At 45.4% G+C, this 21,092-nt stretch overlaps 1 protein-coding gene across 2 annotated transcripts in view; it reads right to left on the reverse strand.

Moving 5' to 3' along the window:
• The window catches only part of CCDC186 (coiled-coil domain containing 186), an 83,068-nt gene that overhangs the window by 57,731 nt on the left and 4,245 nt on the right, over positions 1-21,092 (reverse strand). For both annotated transcript variants that reach the window (XM_069754353.1, XM_069754352.1), the window contains exon 2: positions 12,609-13,235. In XM_069754353.1, the coding sequence (XP_069610454.1) occupies positions 12,609-13,216 (608 nt within the window). In that variant the 5' untranslated portion in view covers positions 13,217-13,235. The remainder of the gene's footprint in view (positions 1-12,608; positions 13,236-21,092) is intronic.

Genomic DNA, 21,092 nt, shown 5'->3' on the forward strand with positions numbered 1-21,092 from the left:
TTTTGATGCTCTGCCAGGCCTGCACTGCGGTGGCTTTCAGTTGCTGTTTGTTTGTGGCCTTTCTGTCTGACGTTTAGTGTTTAACAAGTGAAATGCATGCTCAATTGGGTTGAGATCAGGTGACTGACTTGGCCATTCCAGAATATTCCACTTCTTTGCTTTAATAAACTCCTGGGTTGCTTTGGCTTTATGTTTTGGGTCATTGTCCATCTGTAGTATGAAACAACGACCAATCAGTTTGGCTGCATTTGGCTGGATCTGAGCACACAGTATGTCTCTGAAGACCTCAGAATTCATTCGGCTGCTCCTGTCCTATGTCACATCATCAATAAATACTAGTGACCCAGTGCCACTGGCAGCCATGCATGCCCAAGCCATCACACTGCCTCCGCCGGGTTTTACAGATGATGTGGTATGCTTTGGATCATGAGCTGTACCACGCCTTCACCATACTTTTCTCTTTCCATCATTCTGGTAGAGGTTGATCTTGGTTTCATCTGTCCAAAGAATGTTCTTCCAGAACTGTGCGGCTTTTTTAGATGTTTTTTAGCCTTTTTATTCTTGATGCTTATGAGTGGCTGCACCGTGCAGTGAACCCTCTGTAGTTACTTTCATGCAGTCTTCTCTTTATGGTAGATTTGGATATTGATCCGCCGACCTCCTGGAGAGTGTTGGTCACTTGGTTGGTTGTTGTGAAGGGGTTTCTCTTCACCATGGAGATTATTCTGCGATCATCCACCACTGTTGTCTTCCGTGGGCGCCCAGGTCTTTTTGCATTGATGAGTTCACCAGTGCTTTCTTTCTTTCTCAGGATGTACCAAATTGTAGATTTTGCCTCTCCTAATATTGTAGCAATTTCTCGGATGGGTTTTTTCTGTTTTCGCAGCTTAAGGACGGCTTGTTTCACCTGCACGGAGAGCTCCTTTACCGCATGTTTACTTCACAGCAAAACCTTCCAAATGCAGCACCGCACCTCAAATCAACTCCAGGCATATTATCTGCTTAATTGAGAATGACATAACGATGGGATTGCCCACACCTGTCCATGAAATAACCTTGGAGTCAATTGTCCAATTACTTTTGGTCCCTTTAAAAACAGGGTGGCACATGTTAAGGAGCTGAAACTCCTAAACCCTTCATCCAATTATAATGTGGATACCCTCAAATGAAAGCTGAAAGTCTGAACTTCAACTGCATCTGAATTGTTTTGTTTAAAATTCATTGTGGTAATGTCTATAACCAAAATTAGAAAAATGTTGTCGCTGTCCAAATATATATGGACCTAACTGTATGTACACAGTGACTGCACCAGCAGAATAGTTAGTGCAGCTCTGGGGTATGATACAGGATGTAACTCAGGATCAGTAATGTAATGTATGTACACAGTGACTGCACCAGCAGAATAGTGAGTGCAGCTCTGGGGTATAATACAGGATGTAACTCAGGATCAGTAATGTAATGTATGTACACAGTGACTGCACCAGCAGAATAGTGAGTGCAGCTCTGGAGTATAATACAGGATGTAACTCAGGATCAGTAATGTAATGTATGTACACAGTGACTGCACCAGCAGAATAGTGAGTGCAGCTCTGGGGTATAATACAGGAGGTAACTCAGGATCAGTAATGTAATGTATGTACACAGTGACTGCACCAGCAGAATAGTGAGTGCAGCTCTGGAGTATAATACAGGATGTAACTCAGGATCAGTAATGTAATGTATGTACACAGTGACTGCACCAGCAGAATAGTGAGTGCAGCTCTGGAGTATAATACAGGAGGTAACTCAGGATCAGTAATGTAATGTATGTACACAGTGACTGCACCAGCAGAATAGTGAGTGCACCTCTGGCTGGAGTATAATACAGGATGTAACTCAGGATCAGTAATGTAATGTATGTACACAGTGACTGCACCAGCAGAATAGTGAGTGCAGCTCTGGAGTATAATACAGGATGTAACTCAGGATCAGTAATGTAATGTACACAGTGACTGCACCAGCAGAATAGGGAGTGCAGCTCTGGAGTATAATACAGGATGTAACTCAGGATCAGTAATGTAATGTATGTACACAGTGACTGCACCAGCAGAATAGTGAGTGCAGCTCTGGAGTATAATACAGGATGTAACTCAGGATCAGTAATGTAATGTACACAGTGACTGCACCAGCAGAATAGGGAGTGCAGCTCTGGAGTATAATACAGGATGTAACTCAGGATCAGTAATGTAATGTATGTACACAGTGACTGCACCAGCAGAATAGTGAGTGCAGCTCTGGAGTATAATACAGGATGTAACTCAGGATCAGTAATGTAATGTATGTACACAGTGACTGCACCAGCAGAATAGTGAGTGCAGCTCTGGGGTATAATACAGAATGTAACTCAGGATCAATAATGTAATGTATGTACACAGTTACTGCACCAGCAGAATAGTGAGTGCAGCTCTGGAGTATAATACAGGATGTAACTCAGGATCAGTAATGTAATGTATGTACACAGTGACTGCACCAGCGGAATAGTGAGCGCAGCTCTGGGATATAATACAGGATGTAACACAGGATCAGTAATGTAATGTATGTACACAGTGACTGCACCAGCAGAATAGTGAGTGCAGCTCTGGAGTATAATACAGGATGTAACTCAGGATCTGTAATGTAATGTTTGTACACAGTGACTGCACCAGCAGAATAGTGAGTGCAGCTCTGGGGTATAATACAGGATGTAACTCAGGATCAGTAATGTATGTACACAGTGACTGCACCAGCAGAATAGTGAGTGCAGCTCTGGCATATAATACAGGATGTAACTCAGGATCAGTAATGTAATGTATGTACACAGTCAGTGCACCAACAGAATAGTTAGTGCAGCTCTGGGGTATAATACAGGAGTAGACTCAGGATCAGTAATGTAATGTATGTACACAGTGACTGCACCAGCAGAATAGTGAGTGCAGCTCTGGGGTATAATACAGGGTGTAACTCAGGATCAGTAATGTAATGTATGTACACAGTGACTGCACCAGCAGAATAGTGAGTGCAGCTTTGGCATATAATACAGGATGTAACTCAGGATCAGTAATGTAATGTATGTACACAGTCAGTGCACCAACAGAATAGTTAGTGCAGCTCTGGGGTATAATACAGGAGTAGACTCAGGATCAGTAATGTAATGTATGTACACAGTGACTGCACCAGCAGAATAGTGAGTGCAGCTCTGGAGTATAATACAGGATGTAACTCAGGATCAGTAATGTAATATATGTACACAGTGACTGCACCAGCAGAATAGTGAGTGCAGCTCTGGGGTATAATACAGGATGTAACTCAGGATCAGTAATGTAATGTATGTACACAGTGACTGCACCAGCAGAATAGTGAGTGCAGCTCTGGGGTATAATACAGAATGTAACTCAGGATCAATAATGTAATGTATGTACACAGTTACTGCACCAGCAGAATAGTGAGTGCAGCTCTGGAGTATAATACAGGATGTAACTCAGGATCAGTAATGTAATGTATGTACACAGTGACTGCACCAGCAGAATAGTGAGTGCAGCTCTGGAGTATAATACAGGAGGTAACTCAGGATCAGTAATGTAATGTATGTACACAGTGACTGCACCAGCAGAATAGTGAGTGCAGCTCTGGAGTATAATACAGGAGGTAACTCAGGATCAGTAACGTAATGTATGTACACAGTGACTGCACCAGCAGAATAGTGAGTGCAGCTCTGGGGTATAATACAGGAGGTAACTCAGGATCAGTAACGTAATGTATGTACACAGTGACTGCACCAGCAGAATAGTTAGTGCAGCTCTGGGGTATAATACAGGATGTAACTCAGGATCAGTAATGTAATGTATGTACACAGTGACTGCACCAGCAGAATAGTGAGTGCAGCTCTGGAGTATAATACAGGAGGTAACTCAGGATCAGTAATGTAATGTATGTACACAGTGACTGCACCAGCAGAATAGTTAGTGCAGCTCTGGAGTATATTACAGGATGTAACTCAGGATCAGTAATGTAATGTATGTACACAGTGACTGCACCAGCAGAATAGTGAGTGCAGCTCTGGAGTATAATACAGGAGGTAACTCAGGATCAGTAACGTAATGTATGTACACAGTGACTGCACCAGCAGAATAGTGAGTGCAGCTCTGGGGTATAATACAGGAGGTAACTCAGGATCAGTAATGTAATGTATGTACACAGTGACTGCACCAGCAGAATAGTTAGTGCAGCTCTGGGGTATAATACAGGATGTAACTCAGGATCAGTAATGTAATGTATGTACACAGTGACTGCACCAGCAGAATAGTTAGTGCAGCTCTGGGGTATAATACAGGATGTAACTCAGGATCAGTAATGTAATGTATGTACACAGTGACTGCACCAGCAGAATAGTGAGTGCAGCTTTGGGGTATAATACAGGAGGTAACTCAGGATCAGTAATGTAATGTATGTACACAGTGACTGCACCAGCAGAATAGTGAGTGCAGCTCTGGGGTATAATACAGGAGGTAACTCAGGATCAGTAATGTAATGTATGTACACAGTGACTGCACCAGCAGAATAGTGAGTGCAGCTCTGGAGTATAATACAGGATGTAACTCAGGATCAGTAATGTAATGTATGTACACAGTGACTGCACCAGCAGAATAGTGAGTGCAGCTCTGGGGTATAATACAGGAGGTAACTCAGGATCAGTAATGTAATGTATGTACACAGTGACTGCACCAGCAGAATAGTGAGTGCAGCTCTGGAGTATAATACAGGATGTAACTCAGGATCAGTAATGTAATGTACACAGTGACTGCACCAGCAGAATAGGGAGTGCAGCTCTGGAGTATAATACAGGATGTAACTCAGGATCAGTAATGTAATGTATGTACACAGTGACTGCACCAGCAGAATAGTGAGTGCAGCTCTGGAGTATAATACAGGAGGTAACTCAGGATCAGTAATGTAATGTATGTACAAAGTGACTGCACCAGCAGAACAGTGAGCGCAGCTCTGGGGTATAATACAGGATGTAACTCAGGATCAGTAATGTAATGTATGTACAAAGTGACTGCACCAGCAGAACAGTGAGTGCAGCTCTGGGGTATAATACAGGATGTAACTCAGGATCAATAATGCAATGTATGTACACAGTGACTGCACCAGCAGAATAGTGAGCGCAGCTCTGGGGTATAATACAGGATGTAACTCAGGATCAGTAATGTAATGTATGTACACAGTGACTGCACCAGCAGAATAGTTAGTGCAGCTCTGGGGTATAATACAGGATGTAACTCAGGATCAGTAATGTAATGTACAGTTAGGTCCATATATATTTGGACAGAGACAACATTTTTCTAATTTTGGTTATAGACATTACCACAATGAATTTTAAACAAAACAATTCAGATGCAGTTGAAGTTCAGACTTTCAGCGTTCATTTGAGGGTATCCACATTAAAATTGGATGAAGGGTTTAGGAGTTTCAGCTCCTTAACATGTGCCACCCTGTTTTTAAAGGGGCCAAAAGTAATTGGACAGATTCAATAGTTTTAAATAAAATGTTCATTTTTAGTACTTGGTTGAAAACCCTTTGTTGGCAATGACTGTCTGAAGTCTTGAACTCATGAATATCACCAGACGCTGTTTCCTCTTTTTGATGCTCTGCCAGGCCTGCACTGCGGTGGCTTTCAGTTGCTGTTTGTTTGTGGCCTTTCTGTCTGACGTTTAGTGTTTAACAAGTGAAATGCATGCTCAATTGGGTTGAGATCAGGTGACTGACTTGGCCATTCCAGAATATTCCACTTCTTTGCTTTAATAAACTCCTGGGTTGCTTTGGCTTTATGTTTTGGGTCATTGTCCATCTGTAGTATGAAACAACGACCAATCAGTTTGGCTGCATTTGGCTGGATCTGAGCACACAGTATGTCTCTGAAGACCTCAGAATTCATTCGGCTGCTCCTGTCCTATGTCACATCATCAATAAATACTAGTGACCCAGTGCCACTGGCAGCCATGCATGCCCAAGCCATCACACTGCCTCCGCCGGGTTTTACAGATGATGTGGTATGCTTTGGATCATGAGCTGTACCACGCCTTCACCATACTTTTCTCTTTCCATCATTCTGGTAGAGGTTGATCTTGGTTTCATCTGTCCAAAGAATGTTCTTCCAGAACTGTGCGGCTTTTTTAGATGTTTTTTAGCCTTTTTATTCTTGATGCTTATGAGTGGCTGCACCGTGCAGTGAACCCTCTGTAGTTACTTTCATGCAGTCTTCTCTTTATGGTAGATTTGGATATTGATCCGCCGACCTCCTGGAGAGTGTTGGTCACTTGGTTGGTTGTTGTGAAGGGGTTTCTCTTCACCATGGAGATTATTCTGCGATCATCCACCACTGTTGTCTTCCGTGGGCGCCCAGGTCTTTTTGCATTGATGAGTTCACCAGTGCTTTCTTTCTTTCTCAGGATGTACCAAATTGTAGATTTTGCCTCTCCTAATATTGTAGCAATTTCTCGGATGGGTTTTTTCTGTTTTCGCAGCTTAAGGACGGCTTGTTTCACCTGCACGGAGAGCTCCTTTACCGCATGTTTACTTCACAGCAAAACCTTCCAAATGCAGCACCGCACCTCAAATCAACTCCAGGCATATTATCTGCTTAATTGAGAATGACATAACGATGGGATTGCCCACACCTGTCCATGAAATAACCTTGGAGTCAATTGTCCAATTACTTTTGGTCCCTTTAAAAACAGGGTGGCACATGTTAAGGAGCTGAAACTCCTAAACCCTTCATCCAATTATAATGTGGATACCCTCAAATGAAAGCTGAAAGTCTGAACTTCAACTGCATCTGAATTGTTTTGTTTAAAATTCATTGTGGTAATGTCTATAACCAAAATTAGAAAAATGTTGTCGCTGTCCAAATATATATGGACCTAACTGTATGTACACAGTGACTGCACCAGCAGAATAGTTAGTGCAGCTCTGGGGTATGATACAGGATGTAACTCAGGATCAGTAATGTAATGTATGTACACAGTGACTGCACCAGCAGAATAGTGAGTGCAGCTCTGGGGTATAATACAGGATGTAACTCAGGATCAGTAATGTAATGTATGTACACAGTGACTGCACCAGCAGAATAGTGAGTGCAGCTCTGGAGTATAATACAGGATGTAACTCAGGATCAGTAATGTAATGTATGTACACAGTGACTGCACCAGCAGAATAGTGAGTGCAGCTCTGGGGTATAATACAGGAGGTAACTCAGGATCAGTAATGTAATGTATGTACACAGTGACTGCACCAGCAGAATAGTGAGTGCAGCTCTGGAGTATAATACAGGATGTAACTCAGGATCAGTAATGTAATGTATGTACACAGTGACTGCACCAGCAGAATAGTGAGTGCAGCTCTGGAGTATAATACAGGAGGTAACTCAGGATCAGTAATGTAATGTATGTACACAGTGACTGCACCAGCAGAATAGTGAGTGCACCTCTGGCTGGAGTATAATACAGGATGTAACTCAGGATCAGTAATGTAATGTATGTACACAGTGACTGCACCAGCAGAATAGTGAGTGCAGCTCTGGAGTATAATACAGGATGTAACTCAGGATCAGTAATGTAATGTACACAGTGACTGCACCAGCAGAATAGGGAGTGCAGCTCTGGAGTATAATACAGGATGTAACTCAGGATCAGTAATGTAATGTATGTACACAGTGACTGCACCAGCAGAATAGTGAGTGCAGCTCTGGAGTATAATACAGGATGTAACTCAGGATCAGTAATGTAATGTACACAGTGACTGCACCAGCAGAATAGGGAGTGCAGCTCTGGAGTATAATACAGGATGTAACTCAGGATCAGTAATGTAATGTATGTACACAGTGACTGCACCAGCAGAATAGTGAGTGCAGCTCTGGAGTATAATACAGGAGGTAACTCAGGATCAGTAATGTAATGTATGTACACAGTGACTGCACCAGCAGAATAGTTAGTGCAGCTCTGGAGTATATTACAGGATGTAACTCAGGATCAGTAATGTAATGTATGTACACAGTGACTGCACCAGCAGAATAGTGAGTGCAGCTCTGGAGTATAATACAGGATGTAACTCAGGATCAGTAATGTAATGTATGTACAAAGTGACTGCACCAGCAGAATAGTGAGCGCAGCTCTGGGGTATAATACAGGGTGTAACTCAGGATCAGTAATGTAATGTATGTACACAGTGACTGCACCAGCAGAATAGTGAGTGCAGCTCTGGCATATAATACAGGATGTAACTCAGGATCAGTAATGTAATGTATGTACACAGTCAGTGCACCAACAGAATAGTGAGTGCAGCTCTGGGGTATAATACAGGAGTAGACTCAGGATCAGTAATGTAATGTATGTACACAGTGACTGCACCAGCAGAATAGTGAGTGCAGCTCTGGAGTATAATACAGGATGTAACTCAGGATCAGTAATGTAATATATGTACACAGTGACTGCACCAGCAGAATAGTGAGTGCAGCTCTGGGGTATAATACAGGATGTAACTCAGGATCAGTAATGTAATGTATGTACACAGTGACTGCACCAGCAGAATAGTGAGTGCAGCTCTGGAGTATAATACAGGATGTAACTCAGGATCAGTAATGTAATATATGTACACAGTGACTGCACCAGCAGAATAGTGAGTGCAGCTCTGGGGTATAATACAGGATGTAACTCAGGATCAGTAATGTAATGTATGTACACAGTGACTGCACCAGCAGAATAGTGAGTGCAGCTCTGGTGTATAATACAGGATGTAACTCAGGATCAGTGATGTATGTACACAGTGACTGCACCAGCAGAATAGTGAGTGCAGCTCAGGGGTATAATACAGGATGTAACTCAGGATCAGTAATGTATGTACACAGTGACTGCACCAGCAGAATAGTGAGTGCAGCTCTGGAGTATAATACAGGATGTAACTCAGGATCAGTAATGTAATGTATGTACACAGTGACTGCACCAGCAGAATAGTGAGTGCAGCTCTGGGGTATGATACAGGATGTAACTCAGGATCAGTAATGTAATGTATGCACACAATGACTGCACCAGTAGAATAGTGAGTGCAGCTCTGGAGTATAATACAGGAGGTAACTCAGGATCAGTAATGTCTGCATGTACACCGTGACTGCACCAGCAGAATAGTGAGTGCAGCTCTGGAGTATAATACAGGATGTAACTCAGGATTAGTAATGTAATGTATGTACACAGTGGCTGCACCAGCAGAATAGTGAGTGCAGCTCTGGGGTATAATACAGGATGTAACTCAGGATCAGTAATGTAATGTATGTACACAGTGACTGCACCAGTAGAATAGTGAGTGCAGCTCTGGAGTACAATACAGGAGGTAACTCAGGATCAGTAATGTAATGTATGTACACAGTGACTGCACCAGCGGAATAGTGAGCGCAGCTCTGGGATATAATACAGGATGTAACACAGGATCAGTAATGTAATGTATGTACACAGTGACTGCACCAGCAGAATAGTGAGTGCAGCTCTGGAGTATAATACAGGATGTAACTCAGGATCTGTAATGTAATGTTTGTACACAGTGACTGCACCAGCAGAATAGTGAGTGCAGCTCTGGGGTATGATACAGGAAGTAACTCAGGACCAGTAATGTAATGTATGTACACAGTGACTGCACCAGCAGAATAGTGAGTGCAGCTCTGGGGTATAATACAGGATGTAACTCAGGATCAGTAATGTATGTACACAGTGACTGCACCAGCAGAATAGTGAGTGCAGCTCTGGAGTATAATACAGGAGGTAACTCAGGATCAGTAATGTAATGTATGTACACAGTGACTGCACCAGCAGAATAGTGAGTGCAGCTCTGGAGTATAATACAGGATGTAACTCAGGATCAGTAATGTAATGTATGTACACAGTGACTGCACCAGCAGAATAGTGAGTGCAGCTCTGGGGTATAATACAGGGTGTAACTCAGGATCAGTAATGTAATGTATGTACACAGTGACTGCACCAGCAGAATAGTGAGTGCAGCTCTGGCATATAATACAGGATGTAACTCAGGATCAGTAATGTAATGTATGTACACAGTCAGTGCACCAACAGAATAGTGAGTGCAGCTCTGGGGTATAATACAGGAGTAGACTCAGGATCAGTAATGTAATGTATGTACACAGTGACTGCACCAGCAGAATAGTGAGTGCAGCTCTGGAGTATAATACAGGATGTAACTCAGGATCAGTAATGTAATATATGTACACAGTGACTGCACCAGCAGAATAGTGAGTGCAGCTCTGGGGTATAATACAGGATGTAACTCAGGATCAGTAATGTAATGTATGTACACAGTGACTGCACCAGCAGAATAGTGAGTGCAGCTCTGGAGTATAATACAGAATGTAACTCAGGATCAGTAATGTAATATAGTGACATGGTCTCCCGGTACCTACCTACACGCGACCTCCGATCCTCCCAAGACCTCCTTCTCGACTCCCCTCTCATCTCTTCTTCCCATAACCGCATCCAAGACTTCTCCCGTGCTTCCCCCATACTCTGGAACTCTCTACCCCAACACATCAGACTTGCGCCTACCATAGAAACCTTCAAAAAGAACCTGAAGACTCATCTCTTCCGACAAGCCTACAGCCTGCAGTGATCCTCAACCTACTGAACAGCCGCACAGCCAGCTCTTCCCTCTCCTAGTGTATCCTCACCCACCCCCTGCAGACTGTGAGCCCTCGCGGGCAGGGTCCTCCCTCCTTATGTACTCGTGTGCCTTGTTATCTGCTCATGGTTAATGTATTTGTCTATATTTGCCCCGTATTCACATGTAAAGCGCCATGGAATAAATGGCGCTATAAAAATGTATAATAATAATAATAATAATAATATATGTACACAGTGACTGCACCAGCAGAATAGTGAGTGCAGCTCTGGGGTATAATACAGGATGTAACTCAGGATCAGTAATGTAATGTATGTACACAGTGACTGCACCAGCAGAATAGTGAGTGCAGCTCTGGTGTATAATACAGGATGTAACTCAGGATCAGTGATGTATGTACACAGTGACTGCACCAGCAGAATAGTGAGTGCAGCTCAGGGGTATAATACAGGATGTAACTCAGGATCAGTAATGTATGTACACAGTGACTGCACCAGCAGAATAGTGAGTGCAGCTCAGGGGTATAATACAGGATGTAACTCAGGATCAGTAATGTATGTGAGTAGTGAGTGCAGCTCTGGCATATAATACAGGATGTAACTCAGGATCAGTAATGTAATGTATGTACACAGTCAGTGCACCAGCAGAATAGTGAGTGCAGCTCTGGGGTATAATACAGGAGGTAACTCAGGATCAGTACACAGTATGTACACAGTGACTGCACCAGCAGAATAGTGAGTGCAGCTCTGGAGTATAATACAGGATGTAACTCAGGATCAGTAATGTAATGTATGTACACAGTGACTGCACCAGCAGAATAGTGAGTGCAGCTCTGGAGTATAATACAGGATGTAACTCAGGATCAGTAATGTAATGTATGTACACAGTGACTGCACCAGCAGAATAGTGAGTGCAGCTCTGGGATATAATACAGGAGGTAACTCAGGATCAGTAATGTAATGTATGTACACAGTGACTGCACCAGCAGAATAGTGAGTGCAGCTCTGGGGTATAATACAGGAGGTAACTCAGGATCAGTAATGTAATGTATGTACACAGACAGCAGAATAGTGAGTGCAGCTCTGGGGTATAATACAGGAGGTAACTCAGGATCAGTAATGTAATGTATGTACACAGACAGCAGAATAGTGAGTGCAGCTCTGGAGTATAATACAGGATGTAACTCAGGATCAGTAATGTAATGTATGTACACAGTGACTGCACCAGCAGAATAGGGAGTGCAGCTCTGGGGTAGAAAGCAGCATCAGTTCAAAATAAATTGTATGAACTCTTATGTTCCCACGGTAAGTTTTTCGTGCGCTTTTTATATTGCAGAATTTCTGCATCTATTCTTTAAATTGGGTTACTTACATTTTTTTAACATGCATTTTTATCATTTGAATCTGTGTTTTTTGTCTCCGCTTGGGGTCATGCTGTAAATAAAGCTGCTTTGTTTTTGATACTTCCTGTTTTGTTTTTTTCTGTGACAAAACTTTATTGACTTAGGTGGGAATCACATCTTTGATGCGTTTCTGCCACAGAAATGCACTAACACCACATGTGCGTTTTTTACCTACAGAATTTCCGCGCCTAATCCAAGTCTATGGGGAAATTCCGCACAGGAAGCTCAGCGTACCTGCAAGATACTGACATGTGGCTGATGTGAAAAACGCATGGCAGGCGAGTTTAGCAGAGTAATAAAGCAGCACAGTGGGCAGGAGATTTAGATAAATGCCACCTGCTTTGCTAGAACTGTAAAACACGCAGCATCAAAAACTCACCAAAAGCTCATGGTGGGAGCGCAGCCTTAGCCGGCCGGGGACACACAGGGCAGCATTACATTAGCACGTCCTCCCCTGGTTCTCCATGTGCAGCCATTGATCACACACTCTGCAGTACAAGTGGACGATCTTTACCTTTTCATGGCGTTTTCCTGCTGTACATACTTCTCATGGACACACTGTTCCAGCATAGTGAGGGTTAAGCCGGCTTTGTTTCTTCCATTGTGCAACTTGTAGTCCCCCTCAGAGCTGCTCAGTTCCGTCTCGATCTCGTCCAGTAACGTTTCCTGGGATGATGGGAGGTGAATTTTGGACAGAAGATCTTTGGTGCTGATTGTGTCTACAGAGATCTCGGTCTCCAGGTTTTCGTCCAGATCGTCCTTCACATGCGGGGTCTCGAGGTCGGGGGGGATTTCTGGGGAGACAGTTCGGGGTTCATCTGTTTCTGAGGTTTGAGTTATAGTAGCTACATGCTCTGGGGGGTTTGTAGAATCGGGGGTGTCAGGGTCAGACTGAATTAACTGCTGGGGGTCACAGTCAGTGGTGTCCTGTGGTGACGGAGGGGTCACCATGTCTGGCGGTGTCGCCATGTCTGGCGGTGTCATCTCCTCACTTCCCAGTGTCCTCTCCACTGCTGACCGCACTTCTGATTCGCCATTATTTCCTTCATAGTCCTGGGGAGGCGGCTGTTCATCTGCAGCGGGGGGCGGCCTGTCCAGAGAATGACCATCGGGGTCCTCCATCACTCTGTCATATGTGCAGCTGGAAAGAAAAGAAAAAGCAGCAATGAATAAAGTGCAGAAAGAAAAGCACAAAATACAAGAAATACCTACACAGCACCGGTCCCCGACCAGACCAGGGGCCGAAGCTCAATAGCCCTGGAATTATTTCCCTTTCCTCCCATGGGTGCCCCCAAATACACAGCGATCAGTCAATACAGGTCATACGACTCCCAGTGTGCGAGATGGGGGGCTTAGATCACAAGGATGATGGGAGTGATATCTTGTGTAGGAAACTGCAAGCTTAGCTAGAGGGATCTGAACATCAATGATGATGGGAGTGATGCATTCAGCGAGCATGGTGACGGTTCTAGTCCGGTCATGTAATACTCAATTATTAACCACAATGATAATACGATGAGGATGAACCAAACTGCCAGAAAATTCCCGCACCGCCCCCCATCCCTCGATACAGACCACCGTGGTGAGGCCAGCAATCAGGCACACACGGAAAGCTCCAGGGCAGCTTATATAGTGTCCAATGTGGCGGCTGACTAGTGATTTACCTCCCCTCCCCCATTAAATCAAAGCTCCGATATCTCAGAATACAATGGTCCCGGAAAGGCTTATTACAGTCAGGTACAAAGTGCATGCTCCGCTTCATCTCTGCGCTGCTCGGCATTTGCCAAAGTCCAAAACGTGTAATATTCGGTCGGGCAGCACGGTGGCGCAGTGGTTAGCACTGCAGCCTTGCAGCGCTGGGGTCCTGGGTTCTAATCCCACCCAAGACAACATCTGCAAAGAGTTTGTATGTTCTCTCCGTGTTTGCGTGGGTTTCCTCCGGGCACTCCGGTTTCCTCCCACATTCTAAAGACATACTGATAGGGATTCTAGATTGTGAGCCCCATCGGGGACAGTGATGATAATGTGTTCAAAATTGTAAAGCGCTGCGGAATATGTTAGCGCTATATAAAAAAAAAATAAAGATTATTATTATTCATGGGGGTCATAAAGTAAATGCATCATCTCAGGACTGAAGGGAGGCTGGAGCCTCAGATCTGCAACAGGGGCCAAACACGGAGCACTACAGGGGCCAACATCTGCTGCTCTTCTGTAGGACCCAGTTATACAACATCTCGATACAATGTGCCCGAAGCCGGTGATACAACGCGTCGGTCCATTGTGCCCAGAGCCAGCGATACTAAGTATCAGTCCAATGTGCCCGGAGCCGGCGATACAACCTATCAGTCCATTGTGCCCAAAGCCAGCGATACAAAGTATTAGTCCATTGTGCCCGGAGCCGGCGATACAACCTATCAGTCCATTGTGCCCAAAGCCAGCGATACAAAGTATTAGTCCAATGTGCCCGGAGCCGGCGATACAAAGTATCAGTCCAATGTGCCCGGAGCCAGCGATACAAAGTATTAGTCCAATGTGCCCGGAGCCGGCGATACAACCTGTCAGTCCATTGTGCCCAAAGCCGGCGATACAAAGTATCAGTCCAATGTGCCCAGAGCCGGCGATACAAAGTACGGTATTAGTCCATTGTGCCCAAAGCCGGCAATACAACCTATCAGTCCATTGTGCCCAGAGCCGGCGATACAAAGTATCAGTCCAATGTGCCCAGAGCCGGCGATACAAAGTATTAGTCCAATGTGCCCAGAGCCGGCGATACAAAGTATCAGTCCAATGTGCCCGGAGCCAGCGATACAAAGTATCAGTCCAATGTGCCCAGAGCCGGCGATACAAAGTATTAGTCCAATGTGCCCAGAGCCGGCGATACAAAGTATCAGTCCAATGTACCCGGAGCCGGAGATACAAAGTATCAGTCCAATGTGCCCAGAGCCGGCGATACAAAGTACGGTATTAGTCCATTGTGCCCAAAGCCGGCAATACAACCTATCAGTCCATTGTGCCCAGAGCCGGCGATACAAAGTATCAGTCCAATGTACCCGGAGCCGGCAATACAACCTATCAGTCCATTGTGCCCAAAGCCGGCGATACAAAGTATCAGTCCATTGTGCCCGGAGCTGGCGATACAAAGTATCAGTCCAATGTGCCCGGAGCCGACGATACAAAGTATTAGTCCATTGTGCCCAAAGCCGGCGATACAAAGTATTAGTCCATTGTGCCCGGAGCCGGCGATACAAAGTATCAGTCCAATGTGCCCGGAGCCGGCGATACAAAGTATCAGCCCATTGTGCCCAAAGCCGGCGATACAAAGTATTAGTCCATTGTGCCCGGATCTGGCAATACAACCTGTCAGTCCAATGTGCCCGAAGCCAGAGATACAAAGTACTAGTCCAATGTGCCCGGAGCCGGCGATACAACGCGTCAGTTCATTGTCATCCAGTAAAGCTAGTTATACATCCCAGATGCCAACAATACCTCACTCAGGAATTACTGCACTGGATTTGCTCATTAATATGCGCACAGGAGCGTTAATTAGAATGCGTCACTTCTTTGTATTCAATTCATGATTTAAGAATTTCACTGCAGAAAATGTTACATTAAACTCTGATGTTAAAGGGAACCATTCACCAGGTTTGGTCGATAAGACATACGGCCATCACCTTTCAGGGCTGATATACAGTACAGACCAAAAGTTTGGACACACCTTGTCATTTAAAGATTTTTCTGTATTTTCATGACTATGAAAATTGTACATTCACACTGAAGGCATCAAAACTATGAATTAACACATGTGGAATTATATACTTAACAAAAAAGTGTGAAACAACTGAAAATATGTCTTATATTCTAGGTTTTTCACAGTAGCCACCTTTTGCTTTGATGACTGCTTTGCACACTCTTGGCATTCTCTTGATGAGCTTCAAGAGGTAGTCACCGGGAATGGTTTTCCAACAATCCTGAAGGAGTTCCCAGAGATGCTTAGCACTTGTTGGCCCTTTTGCCTTCACTGTGCGTCCAGCTCATCCCAAACCATCTCGATTGGGTTCAGGTCTGGTGACTGTGGAGGCCAGGTCATCTGGCGTAGCCCCCCATCACTCTCCTTCTTAGTCAAATAGCCCATACACAGCCTGGAGGTGTTTGGGGTCATTGTCCTGTTGAAAAATAAATGATGGTCCAACTAAACGCAAACCGGATGGAATAGCATGCTGCTGCAAGATGTTGTGGTAGCCATGCTGGTTCAGTATGCCTTCAATTTTGAATAAATCCCCAACAGTGTCACCAGCAAAGCCCCCCCCCCCCCCCCCCCCCCCCCACACCATCACACCTCCTCCTCCATGCTTCACGGTGGGAACCAGGAATGTAGAGTCCATCCGTTCACCTTTTCTGCGTCGCACAAAGACACGGTGGTTGGAACCAAAGATCTCAAATTTGGACTCATCAGACCAAAGCACAGATTTCCACTGGTCTAATGTCCATTTCTTGTGTTCTTTAGCCCAAACAAGTCTCTCCTCTTGTTGCCTGTCCTTAGCAGTGGTTTCCTAGCAGCTAATTTACCATGAAGGCCTGCTGCACAAAGTCTCCTCTTAACAGTTGTTGTAGAGATGTGTCTGCTGCTAGAACTCTGTGTGGCATTGACCTGGTCTCTAATCTGAGCTGCTGTTAACCTGCGATTTCTGAGGCTGGTGACTCGGATAAACTTATCCTCAGAAGCAGAGGTGACTCTTGGTCTTCCTTTCCTGCGGCGGTCCTCATGTGAGCCAGTTCCTTTTTAACGCTTGATGGTTTTTGCAACTGCACTTGGGGACACTTTCAAAGTTTTCCTAATTTTTCGGACTGACCGACTTTCATTTCTTAAAGTAATGATGGCCACTCGTTTTTCTTTACTTAGCTGCTTTTTTCTTGCCATAATACAAATTCTAACAGTCTATTCAGTAGGACTATCAGCTGTGTATCCACCAGACTTCTGCTCAACACAACTGATGGTCCCAACCCCATTTATAAGGCAAGAAATCCCACTTATTAAACCTGACAGAGCACGCCTGTGAAGTGAAAACCATTCCCAGTGACCACCTCTTGAAGCTCATCAAGAGAATGCCAAGAGTGTGCAAAGCAGTCATCAAAGCAAAAGGTGGCTACTTTGAAGAACCTGGAATATAAGACATAATTTCAGTTGTTTCACACTTTTTTGTTAAGTATATAATTCCACATGTATTAATTCATAGTTTTGATGCCTTCAGTGTGAATGTACAATTTTCATAGTCACGAAAATACAGAAAAATCTTTAAATGAGCAGGTGTGTCCAAACTTTTGGTCTGTACTGTATGGTATTCTACAATGCTGTGTATCTGCCCCCAACCTAGCAAGTAAGTGAAGAAAAATAACTTTGATCTCACCTGCGGGTGGTCCGGTCCGATGGGTGTCGCTCTTCTCGGTCTGGCGCCTCCCATCTTGTGACGTCCTTCCTCCGGCTTGCTCCGGCGCAGGAGCACTTCTCCCCCTTTGGAGGGCAGAGCAAACTACTGCAGTGTGCAGGTACCAGAAAAGGTCAAAGAGTCCCGGCACCTGCGCACTGCAGTACTTTGCTCTGCGGGCAGATAAGCGCGCCTGCGCAGGAGCGCGGTGCCGAGGGGACTGTGTGGATGATGCAGCGACACGTCATACACACGATGCAAACAGGAGGGCGGCATCGCAAACAGATGGAGGCGCCCCGACCAAGAAGAGCGACACCCACCGGACCGGACCGCCCCGCAGGCGCGTGTAATAACAGTTATTTTTCTTCTCTTACAGGTCGGGTTGGGTGCAGATATACAGCATTATAGAATGCTATACATCAGCTCTGCAAGGTGATGGCCGCATCTTATAATGGCCAAGACTGGTGACAGGTTCTCTTTACATGGACTTTTCCCATGAAAATAACCCCTCCATAATCCTCGTTGGCCATAGAACCATCATGGACGGACCCCCTCTACAAGCAGCCCCAGAGCAATCCTTTCAGTACATGGATGGCCAGGTGGGTGACATTTCCCTTATGCGGCTGTAGTCGGGTCACTTTATGGCGGACTATGACATTGCTCAGCAAAATCAGCTTCTTTCCAGGGAAACTAAGATGCTCAGTAATCGACTGACTGCACTAAAGACTGCATATTTAAAGGGACTAAAATTGATAAGGACCCCTTAAATGGGCAATTCGCAACACTCCAAAGGACTGGCCATTACTTGGGTATTGGTAGAAGCTCAGCCGCTGAGCGAGGCTCTGAAGTGCCGCATTGGAATGGAGGACGTGAGCGCACGCCGCTGCTCCACCGAATATATATGGGACAGAGACAGCTGAACGCTGCACCATAGTTACAGTCCTTTAAAGGATCAGAGGAGGACTCCACAGGTTATTACCTCTGCTTGGGATAGGAGTAACCCTTTAAAGCCAGATAAGAATACCATTTACTGTCTGCACTGAATAGAAGGGCACTAGAGAAGAAGCTGCACAGGACGGTTAAGGCCGCAGCCATCAGCTCCGCTAACGCCTCTGCACTGGGCAGGTTCCCTGGAAACCAGCATTTCGGGGTAGATATGTGAAGGCCGGGTGTGATGAGCCCCCTGCTGTGGGAGCACGACTAGGCTCAGGGAGCATGTTTAGCCGGAGAATGGAAACAAGGGAGCAGAGATCAGGAATCATCCAGAGGCTGAAGACCACTCACCTTGTCTGCCCTGACCCTGTGTGCGGAGATGAACAGCGAGCGCTCGGAGCCATAACAACAAGTGCACCCGTCACAGCAAGCAGAGATCTTACACAAGACTGAAGCCAAGTCTGGTAGAAAGTTGTAAAATGTTTCATGTCACGGTATGAGCCGCTCAGCGTCTTCAGTGGGGACACGGGTTACACTGGGCTATTGTGGACCCAGCACAATTAGTGGCCGCCCAGACGACAGCGATTATCTGAGCAGCAGAACCAGCGGCGGCTCCAAACAACAGAGCACTTGTGTCTGAGCCGCAGCAAACCCGCCACACTGTGACGAATACAGGACAGGCCTGCGACAACAAGCATTCTGAGGGTCTGTGCACACGATCAGTAATAACTGGAGGTTGGACGCTGCGTACATGTGCAGCGTCTAGACGTTACAGCATAGTGGATGGGATTTCTAGATTTCCAAAGATGCCCGCAGCTCACCCGCGGAGACCGACATGCAGCGCGTCTCTCCAGACAGCACCATGTCTCCACAAGAGAAATTTCACCCGTGCAATGTATTGGACATTGTGAATCCGCACGTTTCAGTCATCACATGCGGATTCACCTGTGGTCAATAGCTGGCAGCACTTTGGATGCAGCAGACATGAGCCCGATCGTGTGCACATACCCTGACGGTTCATCATCGCATCAGGACATTCATCCTCTCACATCTTATTTTTGGCCAATGAATCATAAAAAACTACAAATTTGCAATCATTTCTTCATCATTTTCAAGATCTCTGCTTGCAACTTATAGCCCAAAGTTTTCTGAAAGGGGACAGGCCCTTTAAATGACGAGTGCAGAGGTCGCCTGTGACCACTATCAGATGGACAACTGAACAATCATCTCCATAAGGCCGAGGAGCCAGAAGGGAACTACAAGTCCCAATGAGCAAATCATATAAACTAGTAATCTGAAGCCGCACCGGCTGCACAGAATCTACAGTACCCGTGCAGGGCTCCGACGCCCCTCACAGACCCCAGCAATGAGCAGAAGAGCAGCTGCCGGATTGCAACTCATCCACAAGCAAATCACCGAATTTCCATATGAAAAGTGGAGACAGAAAAGTGTCAGGGACAAGAACCTGCTCTGCATGAACCGTGACGGAACGGGCGCTCACATGACTTGTACCGTTCTGGGGCTGAATTCACCATTCTGCAGCCGAGATCTCCCAGCATTCCCTGCATGTTCGTTCGGTGCTGGCTCCGGGGATCCTGTGTCAGCACAGACTCATGGGATCCGGCTCTTCAGCTCGCTGGCTTCATTATTATAGCCTGTGTATTTCTCCCGCACATAATCTACAGAGATCGGAATATATATATATATATATATATATATATATATATATATATATATATATATATATATATATATATATATATATATATATATATATATATATAGTCAAAAAAAAGGAAAAGCAGCACAAAATAATTGAAAAAAAGTGGACTTTAATGCCTGAACGGCGTGGCAACGTTTCGGATGTGTTATCCTTTGTCAAGGCTTGACAAAGGATAACACATATACATATATATATATATATATATATATATATATATATATATATATATATATATATACTGAGTGGCGCACACAATCCGGCTCTGCTATTCCAACGGGCGCTGTATAGAGGAGAGCAGAGTATACAGCCGGGTACAGGACAAGTATATACAACCCCTGGAGGAGACCGGACTCCGTCCTGTGAGATCAGGAGGCCGTCCGAATACCGAGATCATCACCTGCTATAGATGAGTGGGGGGAGGGTGGGGGTCCGCACCTGATACAGGGAGGCACAAAAATGCAGAGATCCCGGCACGTCTGCTGACAGACAATGTGTACAGCGAGAATGAGGCCAGACCCCATGTAAGAACATATGAGACCCCTCATATTCTGCTCACAGCTGCTGTGCCAATGTGTACCCCCACAACAACGTTACACCAACTGCCCCCCCCCCCCCCCCTCTGCAACCAAAGACCCCAAACAGAACCAGGGAGTGGCACTTCTCACAGAAGTGACCAGTGCCCCTCATGCCCCCAACTAGTGCCCCAGACTCCCAAAAAATGGCAAACTGGCACCTCTGTCCTCCCCCTGCCACAGGGCGACGGGCACCTCAGTCCTCCCCCCCTACCACACGGCGACGGGCACCTCCGTCCTACAATAAGGAGACGGGCACCTCCCCCCCCCCCCCTACAATAAGGAGACGGGCATCTCCGTCTTCCCCCCCCTCCTTACAATAAGGAGACGGGCACCTCCGTCCTCCC

The sequence above is a fragment of the Ranitomeya imitator genome, chromosome 2 (assembly GCF_032444005.1).
Source record: "Ranitomeya imitator isolate aRanImi1 chromosome 2, aRanImi1.pri, whole genome shotgun sequence".
In the NCBI taxonomy this organism is placed as follows: domain Eukaryota; kingdom Metazoa; phylum Chordata; class Amphibia; order Anura; family Dendrobatidae; genus Ranitomeya; species Ranitomeya imitator.